Source organism: Scyliorhinus canicula, chromosome 7 (genome assembly GCF_902713615.1).
Source record: "Scyliorhinus canicula chromosome 7, sScyCan1.1, whole genome shotgun sequence".
NCBI classification, from domain to species: Eukaryota; Metazoa; Chordata; class Chondrichthyes; order Carcharhiniformes; family Scyliorhinidae; genus Scyliorhinus; species Scyliorhinus canicula.
In genome coordinates, this window is record NC_052152.1 from 34,860,227 (window position 1) to 34,881,638 (window position 21,412).

At 43.5% G+C, this 21,412-nt stretch overlaps 1 protein-coding gene across 1 annotated transcript in view; it reads left to right on the forward strand.

The window, feature by feature from the left end:
- Positions 1–21,412, forward strand: part of tomm70a (translocase of outer mitochondrial membrane 70 homolog A (S. cerevisiae)) — a 54,050-nt gene that overhangs the window by 10,344 nt on the left and 22,294 nt on the right. Inside the window, exons 3-10 of the mRNA XM_038801736.1 lie at positions 540–666; positions 4,988–5,097; positions 7,446–7,600; positions 8,686–8,893; positions 15,301–15,435; positions 16,024–16,131; positions 18,128–18,244; positions 21,297–21,394. Coding sequence (XP_038657664.1) covers positions 540–666; positions 4,988–5,097; positions 7,446–7,600; positions 8,686–8,893; positions 15,301–15,435; positions 16,024–16,131; positions 18,128–18,244; positions 21,297–21,394 — 1,058 coding nt within the window. The remainder of the gene's footprint in view (positions 1–539; positions 667–4,987; positions 5,098–7,445; positions 7,601–8,685; positions 8,894–15,300; positions 15,436–16,023; positions 16,132–18,127; positions 18,245–21,296; positions 21,395–21,412) is intronic.

Here is a 21,412-nt window from a genome sequence, read left to right on the forward strand (position 1 = left end):
AGTCTTTTGTACCCCCCCTCCAAATATCTACTTCTAAATTATGACTTGAGTTCCCACAAAAGGAGTAGAATAACAGTGGCAGCAAAAGCACAAATTACGTTTGCACTGCCATGACTTTTAGGTCCTTGCTGGAGTAGGTACACCGAGCACTCGGCCTGCTTGCAATCAGACAGAATGGCAGCCGTTGGTACCATTGCTGCCTCATTAATATTACATTATTGTTGCTACAACTTGAGTAGTCATGTTTGGAATGCAGTCTCTTGATTGGGCGATGAGAGGAACAAAATAATTTGATTCCACACCATAACATTCCATCATATGTTAAATGCCTTTGATCAAAATTGTAACCGAGTTCTTTTTCCCCCCGTTATGGAAGTGCATTTTCCATGCCACTTTATGCTGGTTTAACCGTACATATAGTCTGGTAAACTAATGGCAATTGAATTGGTCTGAATTTTTTAACACTGCGTTCTACTCAGCTCAGATTCTGGAACAAAATCACTGCTTCACTTTGATTATGTAACAAATTTGTATTGCAGCAAAAATGGAATGAAGTTGCTCAGGACTGCACAAAAGCCGTAGAACTCAACCCCAAGTACATAAAAGCACTATACCGCCGTGCAAAGGCATACGAGAAACTAGATAATAAGAAGGAGTGTTTAGAAGGTTTGTGTTCTTTTTTAACCTAATAAGGTTTTTGTTATTGCCCCTTAGCCATGAATATCCTCCCCATCTGTTCTGAAGGTGCTTTTATTATGGGCCAGGGTTTAGAGAACTCCAAAGTATATCATGGAGGTCACCTGATCCACAGCTTTGAATAGATTTTGGTTATGGGGAGCACAAGGGCCCACTTTACAGGTATGATGCAATAGAGAACTAAAACTATTTTAAAACAAAAACAATGTTTATTCTATGAATCCAGTTAACACTTTATAAATCCACATTAAACATCTTACCAACCACCAACACTGATAACCCCCCAAAAAGATACAGTACTCCATAGGTAACACTTAACTACTTTCCTAACAACATTCTTAAGCCAAAACACTTTTTAACAAAGACAGTATGTTTGAATTCTCTACAGAGAATAGTTATCACTTTTAAATTATCAAGTGATCGAGACACTTTGTTTAACACACAGAGAGACACCAGTATCCAACTGCTTGGTTTGAATGCAGCTCTCCAACTGAAAGCAAAACTACAGAGCCAAAAAGAGCTTCCAGCTCAAAACGAAAATTAAAAAGCAGAATCACATTCCAGCTCCACCCACGCAATGACATCACTGCAGCCATTTGATAAAGCATACTTTTCTTAAAGGGACTCGCACATGACACTTTGTTAAGGCTCGGTCTCACAGCGCTATCTGCCTTTCAATGTCTAGCCCAAAACATTTCTTCATGCATAAGCCTACATTTACCATGGAGGCGAATTTGAACTGAAGCAGAATTTCCACACTGGTCACTTAATAGCAATGTGGAGCAGGAGCTTGAGCACATTTTTAACCCTCACTACCACAGGCGAAATCCGATAACTCAGGAACATTCATGTTTAGCCTAACTTTATAAACAATATATCAAAGAACAAAGAAAATTACAGCACAGGAACAGGCCGTTCGGCCCTCCCAGCCTGCGTCGATCCAGATCCTTTATTTAAACCTGTCCCCTATTTTCCAAGGTCTACTTCCCTCTGTTCCCCGCCCGTTCATATATCTGTCTAGATGCATGTTACAAGGGGTCACGATTTCAAGGAGAGAGGGGGAAAGTTTAAGGGAGATGTGCGTGGAAAGTGTTTTACGCAGAGGGTGGTGGGTGCCTGGAACGCTTTGCCAGCGGAGGTGGTAGAGGCGGGCACGATAGCATACCGGCAATCATGTTAAAGCATCGGCATTTGCGCACTGCTTAGAGATGCAATACTGGTTTCGGAAATGTGTGCCGACAATATCAATGATCATCTTTGCAATCTACTATCTGCCAAAGAAGGTATACATTTCCCCATAGGTATACCTTGGGGCTTTTCACAGTAACTTTATTGAAGCCTACTCGTGACAATAAGTGATTATTATATTATTATTATTATTATACGGCCCAAAGATTGTAATCAAGGGTCGATCTGTCAACAGGGTAAAATGACGGCCATGAAGGTAATGGTGGAACCTTCCTTCACTGAAAACTATGCTCAAAGCTTACTTTTCGAGCTGAGCGTGATTAATTTCTGTGCTGATCAGAGTGCATGAAGCAAATGCTGTAGGTCGTTCCTCTCTGAAGGCATAATGTGCGACTGTGCCAATCCCATAGGGTGAGGCATCGCAAGCTAATTACAACTTCTTCTTGGGATTATACTGAATCAACAGCTCTGACTTCAGTAAAGCTTCTTTCTCTTCATTGTATGCACTCGCGCATTCTTTTGGCCAGTGCCATGTCTGTTTGACACACAGCAACATGTGTAAAGGCTTCAATCATGTTAAATGCGCCAGAAACCCTGGTTCAAATCTGGCCTTGGGTGACTATCTGGAGTTTGCACTTTATCCCTGTGTCTGCATGGGTTTCCTCCAGGTGCTCTGGTTTCCTCCCACAGTCCAAAGATGTGCAGGTTAGGTGGATTGGCCATGCTAAATTTCCCTTTCAGGGGAGTTTATGGATGACTTGAAAAGTCACACTTTTTTTCCTTCTTAACTTTCAGGTTGTGGTACTGTAACCATTTCAGGGTAGCTTCCAAATTCTCCCAAGTGTTCCTGTTCACTCGAACCAGTGATGATTATGCCATCTAAATAACACTGCACTCCATATAATCTACTTAAAATTTGATCCACGAATCTTCGAAATAGGGCAGGTGCAGATCTTATTCCAAAAGGAAGTCTTCTGTAACAAAACTGACCGTTGATCGGTTAGAGGAGATGTGTGAGGCAAGTTTTTTTTTGCACCGAGGGTGGTGAGTATCTGGAACACGCTGCCTGCCAGGTGAGGTGGTGGAAGCAGATACGATCGGATCTTGACCAATATATGAATATGATGGGAACAGAAGGATACAGACCCCGGAAGTGCAGAAAGTTTTAGTTTAGACAGGCATGGTGTTCGGCCCAGGCTTGGAGGGCCGAAGGGCCTGTTCCTGTGCTATATTATACTTGGTTATGATGGTGAATGGTGGCTGTGATTGAGCAGCCACATTCATCTACAGATATGCCTGTGAAAGATCAATTTTATTGAATTTTCTGTCCTCCAGAAAATCCAGTAAACACGCTTTCAATCAGCGGCAGTGGATAATCTACACAAAAATCTGGATGAATAGTGGTTTTAAAATCTCCACCAATTCTCACTGAGCCATCCTGTTTTAATCCACTAACGATTTATGACACCCAGTCACTTGTAGCAACAAGCTCGATGACTCCTGTCCTTATCTTTCTGGTTCTTCAACTTTAGGCCTGATGACCTATGGGTTCAGTTCTAGCTTTGAGATATTTGGTTGTGTCTGGCTTGATTTTTAAGTACAGCTCAACTCCAGTCATAGAGCTAGTGAATCTTCAAACACTTTCTCATACTTCCTCAGACATTGTTGCAAGACAGGGTGGCATGTGGCACAGTGGTTATCACTGCTACCTACGGTGCTGAGGACCAGGGTTCGAATCCCGGGCCTGGGTCACTGTCCGTGTGGAGTTTGCATATTCTCCCCGTATCTGCGTGGGTTTCACCCTCACAACCCAAAGATGTGCAGGCTAGGTGGATTGGCCATGCTAAATTGCCCCTTTAATTGTGAAAAAAATAATTGGGTACTCTAAATTTTTTTTAAAACCTGTTGCAAGTTGCTCTTTGAATCCACTAATTGATTCACTATTTCCCAGATAAGCTTAATCTTGGCCAACCATGCTCTGCCAAATAGAGCAAGTTTCCACAGATAACGTGAGGAGGCAACTTGACTGTCTGCCCATTTGCTTCTAATTTCACCATACTGCATCCTTTGAATTGTGTGACCTCTTCAGTGTACGTTCTTAGGATCACATCTGACAATTTTGAAGGCAGATGCTTCAGTTTTTGATAAATTGTTGTATCGGGTATTAGTGATACTGCTGCGTCCATAACTACTTCCATTTTAATTTCATGACCTTCAAGTTTTGGATATGCCACAAAAACATTCATTGCCCTGCATTAACAAGGCACCTGGCATAAGCTCTTGCAGTAGCTTTGTGTTGATGTCTTTTGAGTGACTATAAGCTTTATCCACTAATTTTTTGACACAATTGGATTGCTTACTTGTATTGTTTTTCTTGGACCTTCTTGGTCTGGGAGACATTTTCTGAGCCCAGTACACCGTGGCAATGTGGCTGCTCTTACCACAGTTCTTGCATTTATTTGATTTACCTCAGCATTCTCCTGAGTGTCCAAATTCCCCCGCTGAGTATCCAACCTGTGTACAGCGGTAACATGGTTGCACCGTTGCAGCCTTGTTCCTTGAGGTATCTTATCTGAAGCTTTGCTGGTTACAAGAAATTAGGAATTCTTTCCCATTGATTTTGACTTTTCTCCCGAGTAATGGCCTGTGCAGAGGCGGCAGACTTTGAAATTCACAATCCCTGCAGCCTGTGTAGCTTTGCCACTGCGCAGTGCCTGCAGTCCAGACCCCATTCACTTCAACTCAAGCAAGTCTTCCTATTATTAATTCTGTGACACACTACCTATTGAAATTACCTTGTTTGGGAGAAAGCCCAAATTGTAACGAACATTTTGTACTTTTCAAAATGATGGTTTTGCTCTTTGCAATTTGTGTGTAAAATCAATTTTAAAAATAGAAATACTTAAATCAAGCTAATTGAGTTTAAAATCACACTGATATCAAAGGAACCAATATTTTTCAACCTTGCGCCAACCTATATTGTAACCACCACTATGCCAGGAAGGTGTTTCTTTATTAAGAGAAAATTGGAGATTTGTGTCATTACTGAGATTATGTGAGAGTGCTCTCACTAGAAACATGACTGGTGTCTTTGATCTTTCAGATGTCACTGCAGTTTGTATCCTGGAGGGATTCCAAAACCAGCAAAGCATGCTGCTTGCTGACAGAGTCCTTAAGCTGCTTGGAAAAGAGAAAGCTAAAGAAAAGTATAAGGTTAGTGGCTGAAATGCTTCAGTTACTTATGTATCCCCTGTTGAATTTGGTCACAGCACATTAATGCAAACAGTATTGCCATTTGCCAGAAACAGAAAACAAGTGCACATTTGCACTATGTTGTGTCATGTTTGTTGCTGTTAAGGTTCAATGGACAAGGGCTTGCATTTCAATAGTCCCATGCAAACATTTGTGGTGTGTTTTCTGGGGCAAAAAAAGATACCAAGCAGGTGAGTGAAAAAGAACATAGCGGGGAAGCACAAGTAGAATCTGGCCTTTAGGAGGTGTTCAAAGGCAGGGTAGATGTGCTGGTGGAGTTCCAAGGAGGGCGGTGGTGTTATTACTGAAGTACTGCTTGGAAACGAGGATGGAGCTCTGCGATACATGTCAGAATTTACAAGCGGTGTGGTGGCAAAGTGGTTAGCACTGCTGCCTCACAGCACCAGGGACCCGGGTTCAATTCTGACCTTGGATGACTGTCTGTGTCAAGTTTGCACGATCTTCCCCTGTCTGCGTGGGTTTCCTCAGGGTACTCCGGTTTCCTCCCACAGTCCAAAGATGTGCAGGTTAGGTGATTTGGCAATGCGAAATTGTCCTTCATTGTCCAAGTGACTAGGTGGGGTTACCGGGCTAGGGTGAGTGCATGGGCCTAGATAGGGTGCTCTTTCCAAGGGTCGGTGCAAACTTGATGGACCGAATGGCCTCCTGCACTGTAGGAATTCTATGAATTGTAGGCTAGGCAGAAGAAGCCCTTCCAGACAGTGTAGTATCAATTAAGCAATAGGTAAAAGTGGATTCAGGAGAGAGCAATGCTACCAAAAGAGGCTGCAGAAGTAACATTTTTGAGAAGCAAGTAAGCTGCCCAGGATATTGTATGACTAATGTGGGTGCCCAGCTGCAATCTGATTCGATGACTTTAAATAGTTACAGAGCCTAATGTGACATATTTCTGGGCACCACAAAGAAAGATAACGTTGGTGATGGAACAATGGTTGGGAATGTGTAAAGAAGTGTTGGTAACAGATTTGACTAATATCGGGACAGTTTGATTCAGGCTTATGGAAACATAACACTAAAAGCAGGAGTCGATCATACAACCCTGTCACCGCCATTCAATTATATCATGGCTGATCATCTTCCTCAACTGCACTTTCCTGCCCGTTCCCTACAATCCCTTAATACTCTTGAGTCGAAAAATTTATGTCACGGCCTTGAATGTACTCAACGATGGAGCATTCACTGTTCTATGGGGTAGACAATTCCATAAATCCCGCAGTTGGGTGATCCAATGCTATGGCCAAGGAAGTTGAGGACTTCTTGGATATAAATTAAGTTTAATGATAGTGGAGGTCTGCATGAGGCGAACCTGGAGTAGGGTGTTAGTAGATCGGGAAGGAGATGGGCGTGGGAGCAGGCTGGGAACCAGGAGGTTCAGAATAGACAGATACACTGAATTCTTAATATAGAAATGTATGTTAAATCCTTACAGTCTCTCCGCTGATGCCTTGAGCATTGGGAGAACAGTGGGATGAGCTGGAGGAGACTACGTAGAGGAAATCCGAGTTGCCTGTGCTGCCTGGGATGACCGTGGAATAGTAGGAGCTGTAGGCCTTGTCAGTAACTCATGTGACATGGGTCACCAGATGATTACCCAATATTGCCAACATGTGACAAAATTACAGGGATTAGTGTAGATAAAATCAATATTCATTGTAGAAGGGGTGTAAAGTGTGAAGTAAAATAAGAAAGAGAAAGGGATAATAAATATAGTGTAACATTATAATTGATTTGTGAATGGAGAATGAGGAAGGAGGATCTGGCAGTGGATATTAATAACTAAATTAATCCTTTGTTTAATTACCCTTTGTATGCAGAACCTTAAAGCAAACAAAATACGTTGTTGAGAGCCATAAAACATTGATTTGGAGCAATTTTGATCCCTGTCTCTAGGCAAAATGCTGATGCCAGCAACATTAAAATGCCAAACAACCAGGAAGTCTATAGGAGATTTTATATATATATATATATATATGTAAGTCTATAGGAGACTATGACATTCCCTGAAGAGAACATTTTAAATTGCCAGAGACACCGTACTACTGCCAATGAGAATTTTGGGAGGGTTTGAAGACCATTCAATAATAATTTCAATCAGAATTACACTGTATAAATAACCTTGCATTTGATGGCAGTGTTACGAAATAGACTATTTGTTAGTGCACCCTGCATCTTGTGCATTGTACACTGGTTAGCCTTTTTTTTAGGTCTGCTTCTCACTGACCAATGTGATTGTGACACTATGACAGAAAGGACTCTGCTTTCTAATTCTCTTGTCTTCCCTGTTGTAGAACAGAGAGCCACTGATGCCCTCCCCACAGTTCATCAAATCATACTTTAATTCCTTCACTGATGACATCATCTCACAGCCTTTACTTAAAGGTGAAAAACCTGATGAAGATAAAGACAAGGAGGGAGAAGCTGCTGACATCAGGGGAACAGAAAGGTGATTTTATAAAAGTATATTTTTTCGAGCCCCAATGCGCTGTATAATGTGTAGATCAGAAAGGTTCCAGTTTTAGTCCATGATCCACTGTGAGTGAATCAATAATTATTGGGTTAGCAAGACTTACATTGCTAACACCCTCCAGCTAGACAAGAGAAAATAATTAGCCAGGATTCCTATTTCTGGTAATTATTTACTAATGCTGCTGGAAGTTTTATTTTGGGCATGCTTGCATGGACCGTGCCTTTGAACCTTGAATTAATAGTTGAATGTCCAGGACTCGCTGAATATGGTGAGATGGCCATGCAATACCTGTGTTTGATACCAATATTAGAGCAGGAATTCCTAGAATATTGGAGGCACCTAGTCCAATCCCAGCCTCCATATCTTTTGCCAATACCCCTTTCAAGTAATGTTGTAATTACTCCTTAAAAAAGCTGTACTTCAAAAGCATCTAATAAAACAAATTTTACATTTGAACCACCCTCCAAGTGATGAACACTCCAATGGTGCTGGGTAGACTCGCAGGTGCAATTGGAAGTAGTACCACTCAGTTCTCAGCCTTTTTTTTTGTCAAATCCTGGAAACTGACCAATTTGGACAAATCTAATAAATGTAGACATTCAGTAAAGCAACAGTCTGGTAAATGCTATTGATATATGGCCGCTATTAACTTGTGCTAAAAGGGCCATTGAACTCGGTCCTCGGGACAACACGGTAGCACAGTGGTTAGCACAGTTGCTTCACAGCTCCAGGGTCCCGGGTTCGATTCCTGGCTTGTGTGGAGTCTGCGCATTCTCCCGCTGCCTGCGTGAGTTTCCTCCGGGTGCTCCCGTTTCCTCCCATGGTCCAAAGATATGCAGGTTAGGTGGATTTGCTATGCTAAATTACCCTTGGTGTCCAAAAAGGCGGGACTGGGTTACGGGGATAGGGTGTGGGCTTCTATGCAAAGGCGGATGAAAACTCGATGGGCCGAATGGCCTCCTTCTGCATTGTAAATACTATGAACTCGTCAGACTACTAAAAGAAAATCAGCTTTTCAGATAGTGCAATTTAATCGTAGCTATATTTTTATATATTTTCAGATCTGGATACCAGAAGGCAAAACAATACATGGAAGAAGAGAACTATGACAAAATTATTAGTGAATGCACCAAAGAAATAGAGACCAAGGGAAAATATGTGGCTGAAGCCTTATTGCTTCGGGCTACTTTCTACTTGCTGATAGGCAATGCTACAGCTGCCCAACCTGATCTTGATATGGTTGTTAGCATGAAAGATGCGAATGTGAAGGTAGGCGTGAAACCCAAATTTCCTTTTTAAGTAGTTGCATCTTGCTAAGGCAAATCTTGCCTACTCATTTTTTTAAAAACTTGTCCTATTGAACATTCTTTCAAGAAAATTGCGGAATGCTATCAAATGATTATCTTCTATTCTGCTGTGACCAGCGTCTCCTCAAGGAGGTTCTTGCCATTTTTGGCCAGCTGAGAAAGTAGTGAGATTGCAAGAGTGATTCATTCAATGTTCAAAGTAGTAGAGAAAGAAAAAATTGCATTTGTGTACTGCCTTTTGCAATTCCAGTGTCAGAAAGTAACACAATGTAAGTGCATTGATTTTGAAGTAAGCATCACTCGGCAGGGGAGGAGGCAGTGGCATAGTGGTATTGTCACTGGGCTAGTAATCCAGAGATGCAGGGTAATGCTCTGGGGACCCGTGTTCAAACCCCACCACAACAGGTGGTGGAATTTAAACTGTATATCTGGAATTAAAAGTCTAATGGTGATCATGAAACCATTGTCGAGGTCGTAAAAACCCATCTGGTTCACAAATGTCTTTTAAGGAAGGCAATCTCCCATCCTTATGGTCTGGCCTGCATGCAACTCTAGATCCATAGCAATGTGGTTGACTCTTAAAATGCCCTCTGAAATTACATAGCAAGCCACTCGGTTGTATTTAACCGCTACAAAAACACGAAAAAGGAATGAAACCTGGCGGACCTCCAGGCATTGAACCAGGCACCTGAAACTACATCAGCAAACCCAGCCCTGTCGACCCTGCAAAGCCCTCATTACTAGCTCCTGGGAGCTTGTGCCGAACTGGGACTGCAGCAGGTGCTGAGGGAACCAACAAGAGAGAAAAACATACTTGACCTCATCCTCACCAATCTGCCTGCTGCAGAAGCATCTGTCCATGACAGTATCGGTAGAAGTGGCCACTGCACAGTCCCTGTGAAGACAAAGCCCTGTCTTCACATCGAGGATACCCTGCATCATGTTGTGTGGTACTACCACCGTACTAAATGGGATAGACTTCGATCAGGTCTAGCAACTCAAGACTGGGCATCCAGGAGGGGCTGTGATCCATTAGCAGCAGAATTGAACTCAATCATAATCTGCAACCTCATGACCTGGTATATGCCCTGCTCTACCATTACCACCAAGCTAGGAGATCAACCCTTGTTCAATGAAGAGTACAGGAGGGCTTGCCAGGAGCAACACCAGGCATTCCTAAAAATGAGGTGTCAACCAGGTGAAACTACAACACAGGATGACTTGTGTACCAAACAGCATTAGCAGCAAGAAATAGAGCTAAACGATTCCACAACAAAGTCATCAGATCTAAACTCTGCAATCCTGCCACATCCAGCTGTGGATGGTGGTGGACAATTAACTCACTGGAGGAGGAGGCTGTGCAAATATCTCCATCCTCAATGATGGAGGAACCAGCACATCTGTGCAAAAGACGAGGCTGAAGCATTTTCAACAATCTTCAGTCAGATATGCCAAGTGGATGGTCCATCTTGGTCGCCTCCGGAGGTCCCCAGCATCACAGATGTCAGTCTTCAGCCAATATAATTCACTCCATGTGATACCAAGGAACAGCTGAAGGCATTGGATACTGGAAAGGCTATGGGCCCTGACAATATCCCGGCAATAGTACTGGAGACTTGTGCTCCCGAACCTGCCACACCCCTAGCCAAACTGTTCGAATGCAGCTCCAACACTGGCATTTACCTGGCAATGTGGAAAATTGCCCACATGTGTCCTGTACACAAGAAACAGGACAAATCCAACCCAGCCAGATACCGCCCTATCAGTTTGCTCTCCATCAGTAAAGTGATGAAGGAGTCATCAACAGTGCTATCAAGTGGCTCCTACTCAGCTTACGGATGCTCAGTTTTGGATCCGCTGAGGTCACTCAGCTCTTGACCTCATTACAGCCTTGGTTCAAACATGGGCAAAAGAACTGAATGCCAGAAGTGAGGTGAGAGTGACGGCCCTTGATATCAAGGCAGCATTTGGCCGAGTATGGCATCAAAGAGCCCAAGCATAACTAGAGTCAATGGGAATCATGCGGAAAACTTTCTGCTGGTTGGAGTCATACCTGGCACAAAGGAAGATGGTTGTGGTGGTTGGAGGTCAATCATCTCGGCTCCAAGACATGACTGCAGGAGTTCCTCGGTAATGTCCTAGGCCGAACCATCTTCAGCTGCTTCATCAATCACCTCTTCCATTATAAGGTCAAAAGTGGGGATGATTGCAGATGACTATTCACCATTCGTGACTGCTGAGATAATGAAGCCATCCATGTCCAAATGCAGCAAGACTTGGACAATATCTAGGCTTGGACTGACAAGTGGCAAGTTACATTCGTGCCACACAGGTGCGAGGCAATAACCATCTCCTACAAGAGAGGATCTAACCATTGCCCCGTGACATTCAGTGGCAATACCATTAGTGAATTCCCCACAATCAACATCCTGGGGAATTACCATTGATCAAAAACAAAACTGGACTATTAATACTGTGGCTACCAGAGCAGGTGAAAGGCTAGGAATCTTACAGCGAGTAATTCACCTCCTGCCCACCCACAAAAGCCTGTCAATCTACAAGGCGCAAGTCAAGAGTGTAATGGAATACTCTCCACTTGCCTGGATGAGTGCAGCTCCAACAACACTCAAAAAGCTTGACCTCATCCAGGACAAAGCAGCCCACTTGATTGCTACCCCCACAAACATTTAAACCCTTCACCACCGAACAGTGGTGGCCATGTGTATCATCTACAAGATGCACTGCAGTGACTCGCCAAAGTTCCTTTGGTGATATCGTACAAATCCACGACCACTACCATGTAGAAGGACAAGAGCAGCAGATACCTGGAAACGCCGCCACCTGGAGGTTCCCCTCCAAGTCACCCATCCCGTTCCTTCACTGTCGCTAGGGAAACATCCTGAACTCCCTCCCTAACAGCACCATGGATGTACCTACACCTCTGGGACAGCAGTGGTTCACAAAGGCAACTCCTCACCACCTTGGCAATTAGGGATGGGCAATAAATGCTGGCCGAACCAGCGACACCCACATTCCACAAATGAAATTTTAAAAAGCAACCAATTTCTTACAGCAATAAAATAAGTGGCCAATTAATTTGTTTTGAGGATGTTAGTTGAGTGATAGATCAATGTTGGTAGGACAGTGGGAGAAGTACTCTTCATAAAGTGCCAAAACTGTTTGTACATGGGGCCTCCATTTAAGACCAAATTTGAAAAACAATACCGTCGTATTCCCTGCTAACTAGGTTAAGTGTTTAGAGTCGGGCTTGAACATGAGTTAAGAGCACGGCTGATGATAAATATCAGGGAATTCCAAATCTTAGAAGGGAATCTGGGAAACAGTTGCCCTCAACTGGATTTTGCCATTAGATATAATGAGGTAAGATCTGAGAAATAGAGACTGATGTCCCAGACGTTTTTATGATAAATACAATATTTGCTAAGCAATAAAATAAATAATAGTGCAGTCAACGAGAAGTACACTTAACTAACTCGGGGGCTATACACAGTATCCCTAACTTTACCCAATCCCAAACATCTTTATTTCCTGAATTTCGGTGCGAATTCTCCCCAAGCAAAAACTAGCAAAACTCAATAATAGTTATCACACCAGGCAGTTATATCTGTTGGGTAGCTTCCAATGTAGGACAAAACAGGTGGTTGTTCAAGCAGGCTTTCTTCACAGACAGCTCGCTGGGAGTTCTTACAGCTATTCGAACTATCGGCTGAGGTCACCAAAAAAGCCCCTTTATGTAGGTTGAAATTGCTTCTGATACCCCGTTTTCTCTTTTGATATTTCCTGATCTGAACTAACCTCCCCAGAAGTCAAACATAATTACATTCATTTTGTGAGTCCACCTTTGAGTGCAAATGCAAAGTTCACACCAAGGGGATCAGGGGTTACGGGGAGAAGGCAGGAGAATGGGGATGAGAAACATATCGGCCATGATTGAATGGCGGACCAGACTCGATGGGCCGAATGGCCTCATTCTGCTCCAATGTCTTATGATCTTACACTGTGTCTCCGCCTTTGAACCTCTGACATCTCACTCAAACTCTTGATGATCTATTGCCCCTTCTTACCAACTTGCCATAGCTAAACATCTATTTTAGTGTTGCTAAGTTCCATTGACCTAACCAAACTGTCCCTGCCATTACACAGCTTCCATTTTTGAATAGTTTTTCAGAACATGTAACCAGCAGAACACATTCCATTTTACTGGATTTCCTTGATTTCTCATGTCATCACGATTTTCCTGACACGTACAACATCTGACTCGAGTGAGAATGCTGCAGCTAAACCAAGTTGACATGATTAGTTAAAATAAATAGTACAAAACCGCGTTTGAAGAATGAGAGAAACGTACTTCGTATCTATTGATTTTTATTTTGTTCCGATCAGGTGAGGAGGTGGTGAATAACTCCAGTTTTCCCACTCCCGTGTTTGATCGTAACAGCTTTTGTTAATTTAAAAGAATGTCCTTCCCAATTCTGTAAAGTGGTTACCTGTTTCTGCACTGTGATCCTAAAAGAACGGATCATACGTTTTCCTTGATTTTAATGAAGAAAGAAATTGGCTTAATTCAACATCTGGCTAAAATAATAAACCACTCCAACATCCAAAAGCATGTACACACATTCAAGCTCCACATACAGATGCTCCTTTGGTGCTGATATTGCAATTAAAGTTGCTGCTCCTTAATTTGGTTGTTCCTCAGGAGACAACGGTGTTGTTCACAATTTCTGGTTTTAAAAGGTCTCTGTTCAAAATAAGTATGCATCTGGTTGGTTTTGATCCGCAAGCCATGCTTGAAGCTAATCAGGAAGGATGGAGCGAGAAGGAGCAGGGCTGTTGGTGTATTCCAAATATTTGCTGGATTAGCTTTGTCTTCAAAGTTACCTTCTATCTGCATAATCCTGTCAAATCTCAGGTTCCTCTCTTAATGTCCTATTAATGGCACAGGAGACAGGATTTTTCACATCCCTTGAGTTTATTGTCACGAGTAGAATCATCACAGACCCAGTTATTGGGAGAATTCCTGTAACCACCACCCTTCTCCCAGATTACAGGCCAGATTTCTGACTTCCACGGTTCTGACATGTGACCATATCCCCTGGGTTCCACGGTCCAGACGTAACCCCCTGTTTAAATGTTCCTGACTTGCGACCGTACGCCCCTGGGTTGCCACATCCCTGCCGTGGGGCCGTGCGCCAGGAGGTGCCATGTCCTTGGCGTGGGGCCGTATGCCCGTGGGTGCCACGTCCCTGACGTGGGGCTGTACGGGATGTGCAAATTAGGTGGGATTACAGGGTTGCAGGGAGAGGGTGGGAGCCTGGTTAGGGTGCTGTTTCAGAGGGCCGGTGCAGATTCGATGGGCTGAATGGCCACTTTCTGTACTCTAGATATGGCTTTTAAAAAAACTTATTGAAACAAATTAACATCAACTTTGACTAAACGTTACTTTGACGAGTATAATAATCTTATAATCTTTATTAGTGTCACAAGTAGGCTTTCATTAACACTGCAATGAGGTTACTGTGAAAATTCCCTAGTCGCCACACTCCGGCACCTGTTCGGGTAGACAGAGGGAGAATTCAGAATGCCCAATTCACCTAACAAGAACATCTTTCGGGACTTGTGGGAGGAAACCGGAGCATCCGGACGAAACCCACGCAGACACTGGGAGAATGTGCAGACTCCACACAGACAGTGACTCAAGCCAGGAATCGAACCCAGGTCCCTGGTGCATATACTAAACTGCAGAAAAGGTACTTTTCTCATTAACTATAAACACAACTCGGATACTTCATGACCAGTTTATGTTACTTCATGCTCTCAGCAGATAAGGAGACTTGTGTCTGGTCATTCTACCCAATAAGAAATGGTTCTCTTGTTCAGTTACTTAAATACAGCATGAATATCACTGAGGCATGCTACAGGCAAAAGTTTAGAACTTGTATCTGTCATAAAGAAATTCTGCAGTTTTTATTAGGATGAGCGTGCTTGGGATTTATTTTTCAGATATAATAGTTTAAAAATAAAGCTAACCCTGTCAAGGTAAGTCGCACACAAAAGCAGCTGCATTGCAGTTAGTCGATTCAATGCAGTGTGTGGTGACTGATGAAGTTTCCTAATCCAGCAAAGAGAAAGTAGCTCTTAAGTCTCAGTAATTCCTTAAGTGAACATTTTCCATGTATAAAGCCAGAATTATTGTTCACTTTCTGCGACATGGAGTAACAGCGTTATCTTAATGGCTATCAAAATTTGGATGACTTGAGTGTAAGAATATATGACTAGTCTCTCATATAATATATGTGCATAATGAGAAGAACTTATGATGTGGTACTGTTTGTGGTTGTTCTCCAGCTGCGTGCCAATGCATTGATCAAGCGTGGAAGCATGTACATGCAGCAGCAGCAATCTCAACTGTCTACGCAAGATTTCAACATGGCTGCTGATATTGATCCTCAAAATGCTGATGTTTACCATCATCGAGGTCAGGTAGGAAGAGTTACAAATCCCTGGACCTATCTCAAAAAATTGTGCATAGAAATCCATAGAATCCCTACAGTACGGGAGATGGCCATTTGACCCATCAAGTCTGCACTGACCCTCCAAATGAGCACCCTACCTAAGCCCACCCCCTGTCCTATCCTCATAACCTCCTCACTTCTTTGGACCTAAAGCAGCCAGCAAATTTTGATTATTTGAAGAAGTGAACTTGTACTTTTACTACAATGTTGTCTTATTTTTATCTGTAACCAGGATATGCCAGCAATTTTGACATAGCTACGTTTATTGTCCATCCCTGGTTGATGATGGTAAACTGGAATAAACTTTCAGATCACATTGCTGATATTCCTGACATCCATTAGACACTCCCATTCAAGAAATGATGGAAGAAGCTGTTTGGAAAGGAACAGATTAGTCTAGAGCCCTTTTTTCCTCTTCATTCCCTCCATTTTCTGTTCTATACTTAACCTCGAAAGCTTGGAAGGAGGGAGAACGGACAGACACTGATGTCTGCCTTACTTTTGAAGTTGATGCAGATTATACAATTATGCAGTAACGCTACATTTTTGCTTACAGCTGAAGATTTTACTTGATAACGTTGAGGAGGCTGTTGACGATTTTGATGAATGCATTAGATTACGACCAGACTCTGCTCTGGCTCAGGCCCAGAAATGCTTTGCATTGGTAAGCAATCTAGTTCTAATTTTGTTCAGGAAAATTAGTTACAGGTGACTTATTGCACAGCACAGCTGCTGTAATATTTTTCCAAGAAAGGATCTTTAACAGTCTTTAAAGTCTTAAAAATTTGCTCTTCTGACCGGCATATTGCTGGTAGCAGTGTTAGCGGGAATGAATCCGGAAGAATCTCTGTGTTTGGGTCTGTTCCAAATGTCAAACAGTTTATTGATTATGCCAGCTGGGAGTAATTGCAGGGCACACCATGTGCTTCTCCATTGAGCAACAGAAATCATCAATACTCATACAGCTTCAAAACAGTAACTCAGCCCACCTCGGCTGGACACGTGCCAATTGTACAGATTATAGATTACGTATAGCTCCAATGAAATTAGTTACGAGACATGATGGGGCTGCGTGATCATCTCCTGGATAGGCAGAGACCCTATAATGATGTTTACCAGACCCCTTATCAACTGACCGTGGGCCTTTCCAATAACTCAGAAACTTGAGACTTCCTTGTCCTGATTTTCTTTAGCTGGTTCCATTATTCAGAGACAACTGCCTGGGACAGCTGATAAGGGGAGTTCTGCTGAATAAGCTATCCTCTGTATGAACTGACCCTCTGCAAAAATATGGCTAAGCAAGCCCCATGGTGCCTCTGCAAACTGTTATACTCCATTTTAGTTAGGATACTCTTATTTTAACTAAGATTTATACATTCTTGGTATAATAGAAAATAATATAATATGTAATTCAGGTGCCTCTGTCCTTGGAACTCACTCCAACAGCAGCATTGTAAGTTACTCCTTTAAGGTTGCTTAGAGTTTGTTATTGACGATGTACATGCTACCCAGTAGCTGATGTTATCTGGAAGGATAGTGACAGATTTTATGTGAATGCTGGTGGACACACAGGTTCCTCACTGAGTTCCATGAATCTTCCTAACGATGCCACCATCTTCAGCTACTGGTCTGACTTCAATAGTTAAACGAGCCAAATTTTGTCCATGTAATGTCTGTGAGCCTGTCGTCTTTCCTATCTCATAAACAAATTACATGCCTCTGTTCCATCTCCTTCTCTGACCACGGTTTGATGTGGAACCCTGATATGTTACTCACCACTGAGCAACGAGTCTTCAAGTGACTGGACTTATCCAGTTATTTGTTTTGGCAGCTTCCCACTTAAATCATTCAAAAACCGTAAATCATTAAGGATGCTGTCCTTACCTGCACTGATGCTTGTGTCCCCCATCGCGTAGATCCTTGCCAAGAACCACTAGCTTATTGTGGTTCACCAAATTGACCATTTTCATGGTCCTGCTCCTCGAACTTCAATCTTTTCTGGCCTTGTGTTCCTTGCATTCATCCCACTCTTCCCACTAACAACCTGCTTCTCATGTTCTACTGCACCATGAATGACCAACCTTCAGTCACCTAGCTCCCTTCTCCTAAATCTGTGGCTTGTCACCTCCCTCTATCTTCAAGTGATCACACCAACCGTACCTTTATCCCATCTTCCAGATTCTCTTACATTCCTACCGGCTACACGCACAAAACTGAGAGTTTTGGAGTTGAGCTCTAGATTATTGGCAGATAAAGATGTTTCGTTTTTCCATAAGTCTCAAACCAAGGTTATGGGGTCTAAGTGATGCGGAGTTGATCATGAACGCAATATCAATAATAGCTATAGATCTTGATAATGGCATTCACCACACCTTCTGAGCTAATTTGAGTCTGCCAAGTTGGATATTGATTTACTCGGCATCATCCCTGCACTAACCATCCTAGAAATCTATAAAGTCAGGCTCTTAATGTGGAAGCATATTATGCTATATGGAGAGTACTGTAAGATTTAATGTTGAACAATCATCAGCTCATTATATAATAGTTGATATCTTGTAGTTGATCAAAAGAATAAATGTGTAAATTTGCATTTCCAACAAAAAAAATCCCATGTCACTTTATACCAACTGAAATAGGTTCTGTCATATGTTTTCTTCCAGTATCGTCAGGCCTACACTGGAAGCAATCCGTTGCAGATTCAAGTGGCTGTGAAAGGCTTTGAAGATGTTATTGTAACTTTTCCTAACTGTGCAGAGGGTTATGCATTATATGCGCAGGTAAACCTTCAACATTCATCATATTTCCGTATTTGTGTTCAGAGGGATAAAGAAAATTTAACATTTCAAGACTTCTATATCCAGTTGCAAATATCAGCAAATTTATTTAAAATGCACATCCGTCAAACTGTTGTGATGATACTAAGATTTTTTGTTTATTCTAAAATTCTACGGCATGCTTAGAAAAGGCACTCAACCCATGAGGTTCAGTCTTGCAATATCCAAACAAGGGTTGCTGTCTCATTTCAGCATCCAATTGTTTAGAGGCCAGTGTCTTGGTCTTGGCTAAGTTATCAACTGATTCCAATCTAATTATGAAATCGTATCCTGCCGGCTTCCGGTGTGCACCATGGAGTAAGTAGTCACACACAAGGCAGCTCCTGTCCAAGGTTACAGAAAAGAGCTCTTTTTTTTAAGCAATACGGGGTGGAATTTTGATGTAAAGGTGTAGGTGAATGTTGGAGGAGTACATTCCCCCAGGAATGGTATGTTTCTTGGTTACCAGACCCGCAAAAACAGTGAAAGATTTGGCTGAAGCTACAGCAGAGACAAAAGCCTCTTCCAGCATACAGGCGGGGGAAGGGTGAGCTTAAAGGCCTCAAGCTGACTTGAGGGCCTTTATGAAAGCTGAATTCTAGCAGCAGAGGGAACAACTGTGAAAAGATCTCTCAAAGGCCATTGAAGAAGCGGTGACGGCTGACTTCCGGTGACGGCGGGCGGGAGGCAGCCGCGCATTGGAGGGCTCCCGTTCGGGAACGGCATTGTCGGGGATTGACGCCCGGTCCTAGGGGCAGTGAAGGCCAGGAGAAAGTACAGGGAAGGGATATGTCGAGGTCCAGTAAGAATACGGCTGTGAAAACAGCTGAAAGTTCGTTGGGGAGTAGAAAGGTCACCGTGGGGTCACTAAGGAAAATGGAGGCTGGAGCATCAGGGGAAGCCGCATTGCTTACAGCTGAAGAAATAACTACGGTAATGGCTGCGGAATTCAAAAGGCAGTTTACAAAATACATGGAGACATGAGGAAGGAGATGAGGGAGGTTTTGAGTGTGCTGGTGGAGGAGGCGATTTTCCCGGTGACGACGGCGGTGGCGAGTGCAGTGGGGGAGCAAGGGGAGGCGCTGAAGGAAGTGGAGGAGACATTATTGCAGCATGGTGATCAACTTACGATGGAGAAGGAGATGCGGAAGGTGATGGAGGTGAACAAGGATCTGCGAGGAAAATTGGAAGACCTGGATAACAGGTCCAGGCGACAGAATTTGAGGATTGTGGGGCTGCCCAAAGGAGTTGAAGGGCCGAGACCGACTGAGTATTTTGCTGCGATGCTGGCGGAACTATTGGGGGAGGGGGAGGATCCCTCCCGATATGAACTGGATCGGGCTCATTGGTCGTGGAGGCCTGTACCAAAGGCGAGTGAGCCGCCAAGGGTAGTGACTCTGTGCTTCCGTAGGTACAGTGTGAAGGAGAAGGTCCTGTGCTGGGCCAAGCAGAAATGGGTGGTGCAGTGGGCTGGAGCTGGTATACGTGTATACCAGGACTTTACGGTGGAGCTGGTGAGGAGGCGGGCTGCTTTCAACCGGGTGAAGAGGGCACTGTACATTAGCACGGTGCAGTGCGACATTGTTTATCCAGCGAAGCTGAGGGTGACTTACAAGCTCAAGGACTTTTATTTTGGAACGGCAGAGGCAGCAGAGGGGTTTGCAAAGGCAGAAGGACTGTGGCAGAACTGAGAAATTGAGAAATGGCCATGTGCCGATGTAACCTCATGACTATATTGCGTATGGGTGTATGGGCTGAAGAAGCCGATATTGTATATATTTGGACAAGGAAAGTGATGGGACTTGCACTCAAAGTGAGGGCTCTTTGGGATGTAGGTGGATATGCGGGGTTTGTGCGCTAAAAGGGGGATTTTTGGACTTTCCTAGGGTCGGGTAAGTGGGAAAGGGATCCGGGCGAGGGCCTCCACGCTGGCCGGCGTAAGCCGGCCAGTGAACGGGAGTGTGAGGTGGGGGGAGGGACTGCGGCCATCGGAGCCTGGCAGAACAGGGTCCGAGTGGTCTAGCTGGGGTGGAAAGTTGGAGGGGAAGGAACCGAAGTTTGGGGGAAGGAGTTTTACAAGAGGTAGTGGATGGGAGGAGTTGGGAAGGAGTGGGGGGCGGGCGGGGTTTACAACTCTCAGTGAACGGGAGTGTGAGGTGGGGGGAGGGGCTGCGGCCATCGGAGCCTAGCAGAACAGGGTCTGGGTGGTCTAGCCGGGGTGGAAAGTTGGAGGGGAAGGAACCGAGGTTGGGGGAAGGAGTTTTACAAGAGGTAGTGGATGGGAGGAGTTGGGAAGGAGTGGGGGGGGGCAAGCGGGGTTTACAACTCTTGGGTATCATGTACGGCACTCTTTCAGAGGTTGGACGGCGTTGTGTGTGTGTGGGTGGGTGGACTCTATGGTGACCATGGGCGGTCCCCGACTCCTTTTTTCTTTTTCTCCTTTGCTTTTTGTTTCCACCGTGGGAGGTTTGCTTTATTGGATGCATATATTGACAGGTGGGCCGTTGTTTGCGGTGGTGGGAAGATGGGATCTTGTTATTTGTATTTGTTACCGTTTACTGTTTGTGGGTGGGGTGTAAATTTTGGAGGAAAATGTGAAAATGGAGAATAAAAACATTTAGAAACAAAAAGAAATCGTATCCTGCCCCACATTTCAGAAAGAAGTGAAAAGTCACTTGTTCATTGAAGAACGGCTGGATCTTCTGGTGTCCAGGCCAATATCTTGTCACGCAACCAATGCCATCAAAACAAATTAACTAGCCACCAAGCTTGTGGCTGATTGCAACCTTGTTGTGCGCCAATTGGTTGAAGTGTTTTTCAACATATTGGAAGCAATTCGACCTCAAAGAATTTGTGGCTGTGAAGTTTATTGCAATGCCTTCAAGATGTGAGAGATGTTATGTTGATGCAGTTACTTATTCAGGTTGACTAGCATTCTGAACCCCACCATTACGAACTTGTCTGAGATGTATGTTAGATAACAGTGCAACTTTTGACAGAAATAATTTTGTTCTAGGCTTTAACTGACCAGCAACATTTTAGCAAAGCAGATGAAATGTACGATAAATGCATTGAACTAGAACCAGATAATGCAACAACATATGTTCACAAAGGGTAAGTATTTTTTAAGAT